Source organism: Tupaia chinensis, unplaced genomic scaffold (genome assembly GCF_000334495.1).
Source record: "Tupaia chinensis unplaced genomic scaffold, TupChi_1.0 Scaffold000146_1, whole genome shotgun sequence".
Classification (NCBI taxonomy): Eukaryota; Metazoa; Chordata; class Mammalia; order Scandentia; family Tupaiidae; genus Tupaia; species Tupaia belangeri.
The window spans coordinates 8,026,888-8,041,137 of record NW_006159616.1 but is presented as its reverse complement, the minus strand read 5'-3'; the positions used below and the strand labels follow the sequence as shown (position 1 = coordinate 8,041,137).

The 14,250-nt window shown below is 53.5% G+C and overlaps 1 protein-coding gene across 1 annotated transcript in view; it reads left to right on the top strand.

Moving 5' to 3' along the window:
• Positions 1-14,250, top strand: part of FBLIM1 (filamin binding LIM protein 1) — a 36,051-nt gene that overhangs the window by 2,814 nt on the left and 18,987 nt on the right. The window contains exons 2-3 of the mRNA XM_006145258.3: positions 6,135-6,193; positions 6,573-6,840. Of these exons, the coding sequence (XP_006145320.1) occupies positions 6,591-6,840 (250 nt within the window). The 5' untranslated portion in view covers positions 6,135-6,193; positions 6,573-6,590. The remainder of the gene's footprint in view (positions 1-6,134; positions 6,194-6,572; positions 6,841-14,250) is intronic.

The window sequence follows — 14,250 nt, the reverse complement described above, 5'->3', positions numbered from 1 at the left end:
GGAGGGGCCTGCGGGGCGCGCGGGGCGGGGCGCGGTGCTGTCCTTCCGTCGTTCGGGCTCGGTCCTTCGGTCTCTGCCCCGCAGAGGAGGGGAGGGCGGGGTGGGGACGGCGCGGGGTCGAATCCCTGCCCCGGAGCCGGCGCCAAGGACCGGGCGCGCAGGGCGGAAGCTCCCGCACAAAGAGGACCGCGTCCCGCACATGGATCGAATTAAAGTCCCCGGCGGCGCCCCACGGTGACCCGGCCAGCCGCCCCGCTCGGCCGCCTGCGGGAGCGCGCCGCGTTTCCGGAGCTCGGGGAGCTCAGGGCCCCTGCCTCACCAGGGTCAGGGAGGGGAGCGGACGCGGGCCCGAAGTCCCCGTTGGGGGCTGGGAAGGTGTGGGACTGGCCGACCTCCAACGTGCGATCCCGGCCCCTCCCGCAGCGCCATGGGGCGACCTTGGCGTCAGTGTCCCCCAGCTCAGACCTAGAGACCCCGGGAAGAGGCTGGGGAGTGCCCAGATCCTGCTCCTATTAACGGTGGGGGCTAAGTCCTGCTGCCCCAGGCGCCCCAGTGAAGCCCAGACCCAGGGCTCCTTCCTTCCCCTCAGTGGCTGAATGCCCCGCTGTCCTCTTTACGCCTGCCCGGGCCGGCTCCTGAGCACCCTCTGCTCCTAGCCTCTGCCCTCCCAGGATAGACTTTCGGCTCACTTCATGAAAAAAATGAGGCGCAGAGAGGTTCAGGCACCTACTCAGAGTCACCCAGCAGGAAAGAGGTGGAGTCCAGCGCGAACCCAGCTCTGTGCCTCCTCCTTTTCCCCAGGGTAGGAGAGAGTTTGAAAGAACCCTTCTCCAAGGCTTCAAGGTTCCCTTGCAAGGGACTTGGGGTACAGTCCCTCCAGCCCCCAGCAAAGCGTAATCCCCAACCCAAACACACTGCTTTATCCAGGTATTAAGAACAAGTTGAGGTGGTTCCAAGTGTGAAGTTATTGCTGTAGGGTGCCAGGGGAGGGGGACTGTGGGGGGGTCCTCCCCATCACCCAACCCACCCCCTGCCCCTGAGCTCCAGCCTGAAGCCAGCCGGTGGCCCGCCGGCTGGCTGGATCTCAGCCTCCTTCCTTCCTCCTGACAGGAAATGACTCTCCTTCCCTTTGTCCCCACTTTCTCTGCTTACCCAACTGGATCCTCCCTCTGGGAGAGGAAGAGAGGGCGGAGGGTGCCCCATAGGGAGCTCATGTACGTGCCCCAGGGTGACTGGGGGCAGTGGGGCCCAGGGAAGCCCAGGCTCCCTTTCCCCGCAGGACTGGACTGAGCTTTGGAAATCCCCAGCCTGGCCCCTCTCCCTGGGGCCCCAAGTCCCTGCAGTAATTGCTTGGGAGAGACGGGGTGCTGCCCAGCTGTGAACATCTGGCCTCAGGGCTGGAAGTTTTCCGAGAAGTCCGACTTCCCGAACGAGTGGAGTGAGGGTCAGAGCAGGGCGGGAAGGAGGTGACCGGGTGTCCTGAAGGTCTGAGGCGGTCTCTGGAGACCAGCCCAGAATGTGCTGACCAGATCCCCAGTCCAGATTGGGCCATTCCAGGGTGAGAACAGGCCTGGGAATTTGTGGGGGCCTTGAGCCACTCAGGGAAGAAAAATAAGCCTTCAGAGGTCCCAGGGTACCCCGGGACTCCCAGGTGGACCGATCGATGCTCTGTTAGAATTCCCAGTCTGCCATGGATGGCCTGGGACATCCCTTAGTCTCTTCGGGCCACAGGTGGCCCATCTGTGAAGTGGGGATGTAACGGGCCTTCCTCGCAGCTGGGTTGACAATAAAGTGAGTTTTGAGGCACAGAGAGCCTCGACACAGTGGCAGGCACGCAGTAGGTGCTTTGTCAGTGAGTGCCCTTGCTGTCGTTTGTCATTTCTACTTGAACTCGCCGAAAGTAAAACTAAAGACTGGGGGGGCCAGCAGGTGGCATAGGGGTTGCGTCCCTAGACTCCCACATGGTCGACCATGGTTTGAATCCTGGACCCAGTGACTTCTAAATCACACTGGGCGCGTGCGCGTGCGTGCCCAAGATCCCAAGTGGAGAGTGTAGGAGAAAGGATTGTGGCCCAGCCATCCCCGGAGGGGATAATTTCTCACTTTCCCTCTCACTGTCTCTCCCCACACCACTGCAGTGAGCACACACACACCCTAAGGCAAAAATCTCTTAAAAAAAAGACTACACAGCCAGCTTAAGCACATATACTTCCAAAATCATTTTCAAAACAGTAAACAACAGAGGAGCACTTCTGGGTAAACATTTTTAGAGGTTTTTGCCTTAGGGTGTGTGCCCTTGCTGGAAAGACAGAGACAGAGAGAAAGAGTGAGAAGTCACTCCCCCAGGGGGATGGCCACGCTGCAGTCCTGTCTCCATTCTCTTGGGGTTTGGGGCACACACACACACATGTACCGGGTGTGAATTTTAAACCACCAGATCTGGGACTCGAACTGCGGTAAGCCATGTGGGAGACCAGCGACATAACTGCTACATCATCTTTTGGCCCCTCTAAATAAGCTTTTAAAGCTCTTTCCTAATATGAGGGACTTCAGAAAGTTTCTGGAGGGGCTGGCAGGTGGCGTAGTGGTTGAGGCAGTTGGACCCCCGTATGGTTAACCATCGCTTGGGTCCCAGACCTGGAAGCTTGCTTTCTCACTTTCCCTCTCTCTGTCTCTCTCTGGTCAACTTTAAAAAAAAATAAAATTGAGACCAGCAGTTAGTGTAATGGCTGTCGCTGGACTCCCACATAGTCAACCACAGTTCGTGTCCTGGACCCGGTGGCTTAAAACGCATGCCGGGCGCGTGTGCGTGTGTGCGTGCGTGCCCAAGATCCTGAGAGGAGAATGGAGGAGAAGGGATTGCAGCGTGACCATCCCCCCTGGGGGGTGATTTCTCACGTTCTGTCTCTCTGTCTCTGGCTGTCTGGAGAGCGCACGCGCCCCATAGCAAAAACCTCTCAAAAATAAAATAAAATAAAGTAACGACAATGAGTAAAATTAAATAAAATAATTCTTTTTAAAAAAGGTTCTGGAAAATGGAATTAAATTATAAATTTACTTGGGTGCAAAAAAAATGTATATCCATGCATAGTATTTTTCCATAAACTTTTCGAAGACCCCTTGTATAGTGTGTGTGTGTGTGTGTGTGTTTAAGAGAGATTTTTGTTATAGGGCACTTACACTCGCCAGAGAGACAGAGAGAGGGAAGGTGGGAAATCACTCCATCCCGCCGGGGGAATGGCCATGCCTCAATCCCTCTCTGTTCTCTTGGGATTTTTTGGGTACACACATACACACAACTGGGTGATTTTCAAGCTTCAAAACTGGGACTTAAACTTTGGTTGACCATGTAAAAATCCAGGGCCTTGGGACCAGTGGATGGCGTAAGGGTGCATTACTAAACGCCCACATAGTTGACCATGGTTCGAGTTCCGGATCTGGCAGCTTAAAACTCATGCTGGGCGTGCGTGCGTGCGTGCGTGCGTGCCCAGAATCCCAGGAGGAGAGTGGAGAAGGGATTGAGGAGTGACCATCCCCCTGGGGGGGATGATTGCTTGTTCTCTGTCTATGTCTCTGTCTCTCCAGCGAGCACATGCACCCTATAGCAAAAATCTCTTAAAAAAAAAAAAAAAAAAACATCCAGCACTTTAACCACCATGCCACCTCTGGCCCCCAAGAGCTGTGTATTTTAGCCAAACACATAGACCAACCTAAGAGAAATTTGGGAGTATGTGTTGTGTTGTCACTGTTATTCTCTGACAGTCACCAAGAGCCCATGGGGGCCAGTGCACTTTGACATGGGGAAGGAGGACCCCAAGAGGCCATTTGAGCTCCAGGTCCACCGTGAGGGTCCCTCAGGGCCCTCCACCCACCCAGCCCCCTTCTCTGGCTCTTATACACCCTCGTCCCCGTTGTCTGGGCCAGGCTTCAGGGTCATGTCAAGGTGGCCCAGACAGAAAGAGCGAGATAGAAGCAATGTATATTTTTAGCCCTGGACACACGTGCGGGGTGCCCAGTGGGGGCTCCTGAGCTGGGTGTGCCTGTGTCACCCTACCTGCAGTCCCATCTCCACCCCTGCCCTGAAGGCTACCCCCAAAGATGGAAGTGGCTTTTTTTTGGAGAGGGCTGCCCCCTTGCTCCTGGGTCTGTACTTTGGTACCTACATGGTGAGGTCCCTCCGGGCTTACGGGGAGCACAGACAGGGCCAAGGGCACCAGGCACATGAGCCAGGTGGTCCATGCGGTCCTGTCTTCACCCCTTGGGAACAACTGGCCTGGGGGGTAGGAATCAGAGGGGCTTCACAGAGAGGGCATGTTTGAGCTGGGGCTCCTTTTTGTTTGTTTATTCTTTTCTCTCCCCACCCCCTAGAGTTTTTGCTACAGGGCGTATGTGTTTGCCAGAAAGAGAGACAGAAAGCGAGAAATCACCCCCCAGGGGGATGGCCACTCGCAATCCCCTCTCCTCCATTCTCCTCTGGGGATCTTGGACACGCATGCACACATGCCCAGCGTGAGTTTAAGTCACCAGGTCTGGCACTCAAACTGCGATCGACTACATGGGAGTCCAGCAACATAGCCATGACACTAACTGCTGGTCCGTGTTTTTTCTTTTTTTGAGTGAAATTTTTGCTATAGGATGCACGCACTTGCCAGAGAGACAAAAAGCAAGGAATCACTATTCCCCCCAGGGGGGGATGGCCACACCAACCATCCCTTCTCTCAAGATTTTGGGCACTCATGCACACACTCCCAGTGTGAGTTCAAGCTACCAGGTCTGGTACTCAAATCTCAGTTGACTACTTGGGAGTCCAGCGACATAACCATTATGCCATCTGCTGGTCCCAAGCTGGGACTCTTAAAGGAAAACTTAAATTTGCCCTGTGGGAACAAGAGGGGAAAGACAGATGGTGGAAACCCTCCAAGGCTGCTCGGGGAGAAAGACTTAGTTGAGTAAAAGTGAGTGACTCAAGGTGGACAAAAAAAGGTTGATGCAGGCCAGCCGGTGGCTCGGTGGTTAAGGCGCTGGGTCCCACATGGCTGACTGCGATTCCAGTCTTCAACCTGGCAGCTTAAAAATCATGCACATGGGACCAGCAGTTAGCGTAATGGCTATGTCGCTGGACTCCCATGTAGTCGACCGCGGTTCAAGTCCTGGACCCGGTGGCTTAAAACTCACGCCGGGCACGTGTGCGTGCGTGCCCAAGATCCCGAGAAGAGAACGGAGGAGAAGGGATTGCGGCGTGACCATCCCCCCGGGGGGTGATTTATTGCTTTCTGTCTCTCTATCTCTGTCTGTCTGGCGAGTGCACGTGCCCTATAGCAAAAACCACTCAAAAAAAAATAAAAATCATGTACACCAGGCACGTGCGTGTGCATGCCCCAGATCCTTAGAGAAGGGTCTGCGGTGTGCCACATACACACACACGCCCGCCCCCTCTGGGTGATTTTGTCCTTTCTCTGGCAGGTACTTTCTCCTTAAAGCCAAAAAAAAAAAAAAAAAAAACACAACAAAAACCATGTGAGCTATAATTTGGACTTTATCCTGAGGTACCAGGGAGCCATGGAAGGCTTTTGGGTAGAGTAGAAGCAGTTGGGCCAACTCCATGGCCTGATGGTTAAGGCAGCCAGATCCCATGTGACTGACCATGCAGTTCAAATCCTTGCCCCGGGGGCTTGAGAAACACGTGGGCCTCGTGTATGTGCATGTCCGGAGTCCCGACGGGATGGAGAAATAGAGAAGGGGTTGCAGCATGCAGGACTGGAGGTGCTTCTCGTCCTGGTTAGCGCATGTAGCACAATTTTAAAAAGAGGAAGCAACTATCAGATTTATGCCGCAGGAGGATCGGGGTTAGGAGGTGAGGTCAGAGCCTGTCGAGCCCCTCTGCCAGTTCCACCCTGGATCCGCCCCGCGCGGGTTTCGGAGCTGGCCAGAGTGCGGTAGAAGGCCTAGGAAAGAATGCTGGCTTGGGTGGGCTGAGTGACGACAGCGCCCACCCGCAGCATGTGGGGACTTCTGAGCGAGTGAGCATGGCGTGCTCTGGCTGTGCAGGCACAGGGCAGGGCTTGGGAAAAGGCCTTCAATGACTGCCCCTCGCCCTGCCACTCTGACAGCCCTGTTCTCTTTTCCTCCCTCAGCAGAGCTGGTCTGAACCTTGGACTTCACGTCGGCGCTCCCAGGAGAATCCAGATCCTAGGTGAGGGAGGTAACGGGGTGCGGCCCAGTGGCAGGCGTGGTCCTCGGCGGGCCAGGCAGTCACCTGGGTGGGGCCGGAGCCAGAAGAGCTGTTCCTTGCACTTGAGAGACAAGGCAAAGCCGCCATTCCTGGAGTGAGCTGGGCAGAGCTGCCCTTTGTTCCCCTGGGTGTGCCAGGGGCCAGGAGGGGCAGTCAGGACTTTGGGGTCCTGTCCCTGGGGTTAGGTCACTGGCTAGGTTGGTCACTGGCATGGTGGGGTAGCTGTCCCTGTGTTGGGGGAGGGAGGCTTCATGCCAGGGGACATCTGTGTGTCCAGGTGGACTGCACCCTTGCCCTACCCCCTGCCAGAGCTGGAACCTCAGCCCCACTCTGTCCCCAGCCCCCAGGAGCCGAAGCAATGGCCTCAAAGCCTGAGAAGAGGGTCGCCTCGTCCGTCTTTATCACCCTGGCACCCCCGCGCCGCGATGTGGCTGTGGCTGAGGAAGTGAGGCCGGCGGCTTGTGAAGCCCGGCGGGGCCGCCCCTGGGAGTCCTCCACCCCCATGAAGGCACCCGGGGTTGGCCCGACGGGGAGGCCCAGCCCCTGGACACCCCCTGGCAGGCCTGTAGCGGCAGTGCCAGCTGTGCCACCTCAGCTCTCCAACGGAGGTAAGAGTGACTGGGGAGACCAGGGCAGACGCAGCACTGAGTCGGGAGGGAGGCTCTTAGTCACTCGCTCGTTCATCAAGTGCCTGTCGTGCCTGGGACCTAGCAGCCTGGGTGTGAGTCCTAGTTCCTCCATTTCTAGGCTCCACGATGTTGGCAGGCCGCCTCATCTCAGAGCCTCAGGTTCCTAATCCGTAAAGTGGGGCTAAAGGAAGCACCTTACTCAAAGGTTGGTTGTAGGGATTAAATGAATTAATACGAAGGTTAGCCTGATGTCTGAAAGCACAAAAGGGTTACCTACTGTTGTTGTTTTGTTTAAAAGGATTACTTTATTTATTTATTTTAATTTAAGAGAGGCAGAGTTAGAGAAAGTGAGAAAGCAAGCCGCCAGGTCCAAGACTCGAACTGCGTTTGGCCATGTGGGAATCCAGCATCTTAACCACCATGCCACCTGCTGGCCCCACCCACTGTTGTTATTCTGGGACGTGAAGAGAGAGGGCCTGCAGGTGGCATGGTGCTTAAGGCAGCTAGATCCCACGTGGCCCACCATGTAGTTCAAGTCTCAGACCCAGTGCTTTGAAAAACGAGCACGCTTGTGTGTGTGTGTGCACATGCCCAGGATCCTGAGAGGAGCCTGGAGAAGGGACTGTACTGTGGTCAACCCCCCCGCCCCGAGAGTGCCTTCTCACTTTCTCTTTCTCTCTCTCTCTCTCTGGTGAGTGCACGTGCCCTATAACAAATTTATAAAGAGAGAGAGGGAGGCCAACAGATGGCATGGCAGTTACGTCGTTGGACTCCCACATGGTCGACCACGGTTCAGGTCCTGTACCTGGTGGCTTGAAAATCACACCAGGCACGTGTGTGTATGCCCAAATCCCGAGGAGAATGAAGGAGAAAGGATTGCGGCCTGGCCATGTCCCCTGGGGGGTGTTTTCTCACTGTCTCTCTCTGAGGAATGCAGGTGCCCTCAGGCAAAAATCTCTAGAAAAACAGAGAAGGTTTCGGCCTGCAAGCTTACGTCTTAGGGGGAGAACAGAGGTCGTAAGCGCATGTGCGTAATGTCTGGTGGACACAGTGCTGTGAGGGAGTAACTGGTGAGGCCAGGTCAGGTGACTTCCCCGAGGAGATAGCTGAGACCGAGTAACAGTGGGCTGGCTGGGGTGGCGCTCCAGGAGCGTGTGGAGACGCCAGTGCTGGTCCTGAGGCAGGAAGGAACGTGGTATTTGGAAGGTCTGAGGTGTTTTCTTCCTTTTTTTTAAAGAATCATTTTATTTAACTTTATTTGTTTGTTTTAATTTGACCAGAGAGGGACAGAGTGAGAGAGAGAGAGGGAGAGAGAGAGAGAAAGAGAGCAAGAAAGCCAGCCGCCAGGTTCGGGGTTCAAACTGTGGTTGGCCATGTGGGAGTCCAGCGCCCCCAACCACCACGCTACCTGCCGGCCCCAGGCCTGAGTGTTTTCTCTCTGGCCCTGCCAATCGCTTATCCATTGCCCTTTGGTAATTGATTTCCTCTTAGAAATTTTCCAAACTTTTTCTTTTCTTTTTTTTTTTGGAGAGGTTTTTGCTATAGGGTACGTGTGCTCGCCAGAGAGAGACAGATAGAAAGCGAGAAATCACTCCCCAGGGGGGGTGACCACACCGCAATCCCTTCTCCTCCATTCTCCTCTTGGAATCTTGGGCACGCATGCACACGCGCCTGGCGTAAGTTTTAAGCCACCGGGTCCGGGACGCGAACCGTGGTTGACTTACATGGGAGTCCAGTGACATAGCCATTATGCCAACTGCTAGTCCCAGAAATTTTCCAAATTTTTAAAGATTTCTTTTATTTAATTTTTTAAAAATTATTTATTTATTTAATTTGACCAGAGAGGGACAGAGTGAGAGAGAGAGAAGAGGGAAAGGGAGAGAGTAGGCCGCCAGGTCTGGGACCCAAACCTCGGTCGGCCATGTGGGAGCCTGGCGCTCTTTCCTCTCGGAAAGTCAGTGGTGGACGTGAAGTCTCCATCACAAATGGCTGTTCCTCTGCCTTGTGCTTGGCCGGGGCTGGCCCTTGCCATGGCAACAGGGTGTCTTCCAGTCCTTTGCTGTCACCCCATGGAAAGTCTCAGCTGTCGGGCTGGGTAGGAATGAGGAAGGGTGACAGCACAGGGCCTCGGGGTAAGGAGCTAGCTCACCATCTGACAGGGCACCAGCTGGGACAGCGGGCACCAGGGTGATGAGAGGCCAGTGCAGGATGGCAGCTGAGCTCCTGGTGCCCCTGGGGGCCTAGTCAGCCATCATGCCCGAGGAAGGCTGGGCAACCCTGCCCATTCATCCCCTTGGGAACCACCTAGAGACCAGTGAGGTGCCAGTGACAGGAGGCCAGGAAGCAGCCAGGAGAAGGGGCCACACGTGTGCTCATCTGAGAGTGTGACAGAGTCATGTAACATGCTTCTTCACTGTGGCAGTCTCCTAACCACAGATCCTGAGAACACAGGCTCCCCCAGCCACTTTCCCTATAGGAGAAGGGCTGGGCTGACCCAAATTCCCACACCAGGACATGTGAGCCAGTGGGAAAAGAAATCGTATCTATACCAGCCAGCCCCTAGTGGTTAAAGGAGTGGATCCCACATGGCTGACCACAGTTTGCGTCCTGACTTCGGTGGCTTAAAAGACACGCCAGATTGGGGCCGGCAGTTGGCGTGGTTAAGAGGGCGAGGCTCCCACGTGGCTGACTGCAGTTTGAGTCCTGAACCTGGCAGCTTGCTTTCTCACTTTCCATCTCTCTCTCTCTCACTCACTCTGTCTCTCTCTGGTCAAAATAAATAGTTAAATAAATAATTATTTTTAAAAATAGACATGCCAGGCACATGTGCACACATGCCCAATCCCAACAGAGTGAAGCAATGGAGGAGGGATTGCAGCATGACCATGCGACCATGCTTCACTGGGGGTCGGCGTGGCAGGGCCACCGTTTTGTCTGCAAATTAGACATGCTTGAGCAGAGCCCGGGGTTTGATCTCACTGGGGTGAGCGACTTTGTCATGAGTCTGGTCTGCCCACTGAACACAAGGCTACGGGCAGTGCCAGGCCCAGGCCCCCTCCGGCTGCCTAGAGCCATCTCTTCTGCAGGCTGCCCTCTGACGCCCCTTCTAGGGCTCATCCGCTCAGAATCATCCTTGTTCCGCTGCTCATGTCCCCAGGTCTGCCACACGGCTTCCGTCGGAATTCCTGCCCGCCCTGCTCTGGAACGCTCGCTGCCTCTCTGCGACCTGGCATCTGGGTTCCGACTCATTAGCTCATCTGGAGCCTAGTTCTCACACTGCAGCTGCATCAGCAGCCCCCGGGGGCTTGTTCCAACAGGGCTGGCTGAGCCCCACCCCGGCGGTTTCTGATTCAGCAGTCTGCAGTGGGGCCTGAGAATTTGCATTTCTCAGGTGCTGCTGGTGCTCTGGCCGGGAGCACACTTTGGGAACTATTTAGTTCAGATGTACCAGAAGGGTGAGACTCGGAGCTAGAACAGTGGCTCTCAGAGCGTGGCCCATGGACCAGCTGCCTAAGTATCATCCAGGCACTTAGAGACGCAGTCCTCAGAGCCAGTCCCAGACCGCCGCGTCAGAACCTTGGGGTGGGGCTCAGCCACCTGTGTTTGAACAGGCTCCCGGGGTAGTTTGGTCGGGGCCTCCAGCACATTCCGTCTGCTCTCCTTGGGCATCTGGGACAGTCCGAGCTCGCTGAAGCCTGGCCTGACTTGTGTCCCATGGACAGGGGTGGCAGAGTGCCCCAGTGCTCCCTTCCTCCTGCTGCTAGCCCTGCACCTGGCAGTGGGCAGAGGAATCTCACAGGCATGTCCTCCTCTCTGAGGCTTCCCTGCTGACCCCCGTCACCGCCTCCAAGGGACCTGGGCACCCCTTGTTGGGATAACCTGAAGGAGTGGCAGCTTCACGGCAGTGGGGGTCCCTGGATAGAGGAGAGAGACTGAGGCAGGAGCTGGGCATCTCTCACCCCACGTCCTCCCTCCCTGTCAGGAGCACCCAGAAGTCTGCACCCTCTGCTAGCTGTGAGGACCAAGGGCCACACCCGTCTCCTCCCCTTCTGCTCTCGGGAGCAGGAGTAAAGTTGTGCTAATAATGGAAATGATTTTGTGCCTGTGTGCACGCACATGTGTGTGTTTATAAAACTCTCAAAGAGATGCAGAAGTCTATGAGAGCAGTACAAGGACCCCTTCATCCACCCCACCTCCAGGTTCAAACTATCTCACTGGCTCAGCTGCGATGGCGGCACATGCTGGGTGCTGCTGCTTGGCAGGCCGAGGCACGTGGGAGGCCTGGGTTCAGTTCTCAGCCTACCCTAAAAGCTGGGTGCAATGGCGCACACCTGTGGTCCCAGCTACTCGGGAGGCTGAGGTAGGAGGATCTCCATAGTTATCAAGATTCGGTCACGGGGCCAGCAGATGGCATAGTGGTTAAGATGGTGGGCTCCCAAATGCCTGACCATGGTTCAAGTCCCAGACCTGCAGGCTTGAAACTCATGCCAGGTGTGTGTGCTTGCATGCTCATAATCCCGAGAGGAGAAGGGACTGCAGCGTGGCCATCCCCTCTGGGGATCCCCTCTCTCTCTCTCTCCAGTGAGCACACACACCCTATAGCAAAAAATCTCTCTTAATTAAAAAAAAAAAAAAAAGATTCGGTCACATTTCTTTATTTCTTTTATTTCTGGTGAAGTTTTTTAAGGAAATCCAGTAACCATGGCATTTCAATTCCACATTTGCCCAAGCGCATCTCTAATTACAGTCATATTCTTTACTTAACCACAATGCTAAACAGCACCTAAGAAGACTGCCCGGTGATTATCTAATACTCTGTCCACAATTCATTCCCTCCAATTGTCATAAAAATGCCTTTTAGCTATTGAGTTGTAGTGGGATAAACGATTTATCAAATGCCTAGTATTTTTCTGACTATATGATTCAGTGGAAAGTTTAGACTTTCGTCATCTACAAAATGAGAATTAATTGAGATGATTAATTCTTTGAATAAGATGCAGATAAGAGGAAAAGCAGTTGGTGGAATGGCTATATCGCTGGACTCCCATGTAGTTGACTGCAGTTCGAGTCCCAGACCCGGTGGTTTAAACTCATGCCGGGCGCGTGTGCGTGTGTGCCCAAGATCCCGAGAGGAGAATGGAGAAGAAGGGATTGCGGCATGGCCATCCTCCCTGGGGGGTGACTTCTCGCTTTCTGTCTCTGTCTCTTTGTCTTTCTGGCAAGCGCACATGCCCTATAGCAAAAACCTCTCCAAAAAAAAAAAAAAGATGCAGATAATGCCTCTACAGTGCCTTCCAATAAAAACAGTGTGGAGGACCAATAGGTGGCATGGTGGTTAAGGCTCTGGACACTTCCACATAGCTGATCATAGTTTGAGTCCTGGACCTGGTGACTTGCTTTCTCGCCCCCACCCCCCGTGTCTCTCTCTGGTCAAATTAAAATAAGTGAATGAATAAATAAAATTACAACTAAAGAATTATTTAAAAAAAAAAAACAGTGTGGGCCAGTCCATGGCTTGGTAGTTAAGGCGACTGGATCCCACATAGCCAACCAAGTGGTTCAAGTCCTAGATCTGACAGATTGAGAAATATGTCAAACATGTGTGTCCAAAATCCTGAAAGGAGGGAAAATGGAGGAAAAGGGATGGTGGCATGATCATGCCCCAGGGAGGGTGCACTTTCGCTTTCTGTCTCTCTACCAAGTTCACATACCCTCTGGCAAATTACAAACAAAACCAATGCCGGTCACATTCAGCTACATGATCATTTAAGACTGTCCAGTATCCACATTGAAAAGGGTAAAGGGGTACCAGCAGTTAGCGTAATGGCTATGTCTCTGGACTCCCATGTAGTCAACCGCGGTTCGCGTCCCAGACCCTGTGGCTTAAAACTCATGCCGGGCGCGTGTGCGTGCGTGCCCAAGATCCTGAGAGGAGAATGGAGGAGAAGGGATTGTGGCGTGGCCATCCCCCCTGGGGGGTGATTTCTCGCTTTCTATCTCTCTGTCTCTCTCTGTCTGTCTGGCAAGCGCAAGCGCTCTATAGCAAAAAAAAATTCTCAAAAAAAAAAAAAGGGTAAAGAGAAATTAGTGAATTATTATTTTTTTAGGTTCTTAGTGAATTATTATTCTTTTTAGGTTCTTATTATTTTTTAGTGAATTACTATTTTTTAGGTCATAGGGCGTGTGTACTCACTGGAGAGAGACAGTGGAGGGAAAGTGAGAAATCACCCCCTATCCGGGATGGCTACACCATAGTCCCTTCTCCTCCATTATCCTCCTAAAATTTTGGGCATACAGACACCCATGCCTCACATGAATTTCAAGTTACCAGGTCTGGGACGCCAGCTGTGGGAGGCCATGGGGGAGTTGAGCACCTTAACCACCACACCACCTTGTGGCCCTAAGTGAATTAATTTTAATAATGTGTATTATGTAACCCAACATGTTAAAATGTTATCACTTTTTTAAACATTTATTTATTTATTTATCTATTTATCTGTTGTGGTTTTCAAGCCACCATGTCTGGGACTTAAAATATAGTTGGCCATGTGTGAATCTGACACCTTAACCACCATGTCACCTGGTGGCCCCAAAATGTTATCATTTCAGCATGGAACCATAAAAATTATGAATGAGATTGGGACCAGCAGTTGGCGTAATGGCTGTGTCGCTGGACTCCCATGTAGTCGACTGCGGTTCGCGTCCCAGACCCAGTGGCTTAAACTCACGCCGGGCGTGTGTGTGTGCGTGCCCAAGATCCCGAGAGGAGAATGGAGGAGAAGGGATTGTGGCGTGACCATCCCCGGGGGGGAGGGGGTGGTTTCTCGCTTTCTGTCTCTCTATCTCTCTCTGTATGGCGAGCGCACGCACCCTATAGCAAAAACCTCTTCAAAAAAAAAAAATTATGAATGAGATTGTGTGTGTGTGTTTAGGCAGAGTCTCTCTATGTTGAGATCCTCCTGCCCCAGCCTCCCGAGTAGCTGGAACCACAGGTGTGTGCCATTGCACCCAGCTTTTAGGGTAGGCTGGGAATTGAACCCAGGCCTCCCATGTGGTCTCAGCTTGCCAAGCAGCAGCTTCCAGCATGTGCCACCGCCGTAGCCAAGCCATTGAGATAGTTTACATTCTGTTTTCCAAACTTTAAAGCCTCTCTCAGCATGGCCCAGCCACAACCCACGTGTTTGACGGCCGCACGTGGCTGGGGGCTGCTGTGTAGTTAACTCTGGAGGCCCGATGAGCTTGAGGTGTTTTCGCCTGTCTGGGTTCTTGGTCAGAACATCTCGTGGGTCGTACCCACAGTTTCTTTCTTTCTTTCTTTTAAACTTTTTAGAAAAGTATTATTTATTTGTTTATTTATTTAAATTTGACCAGAGAGGGGAAGAGTGAAAG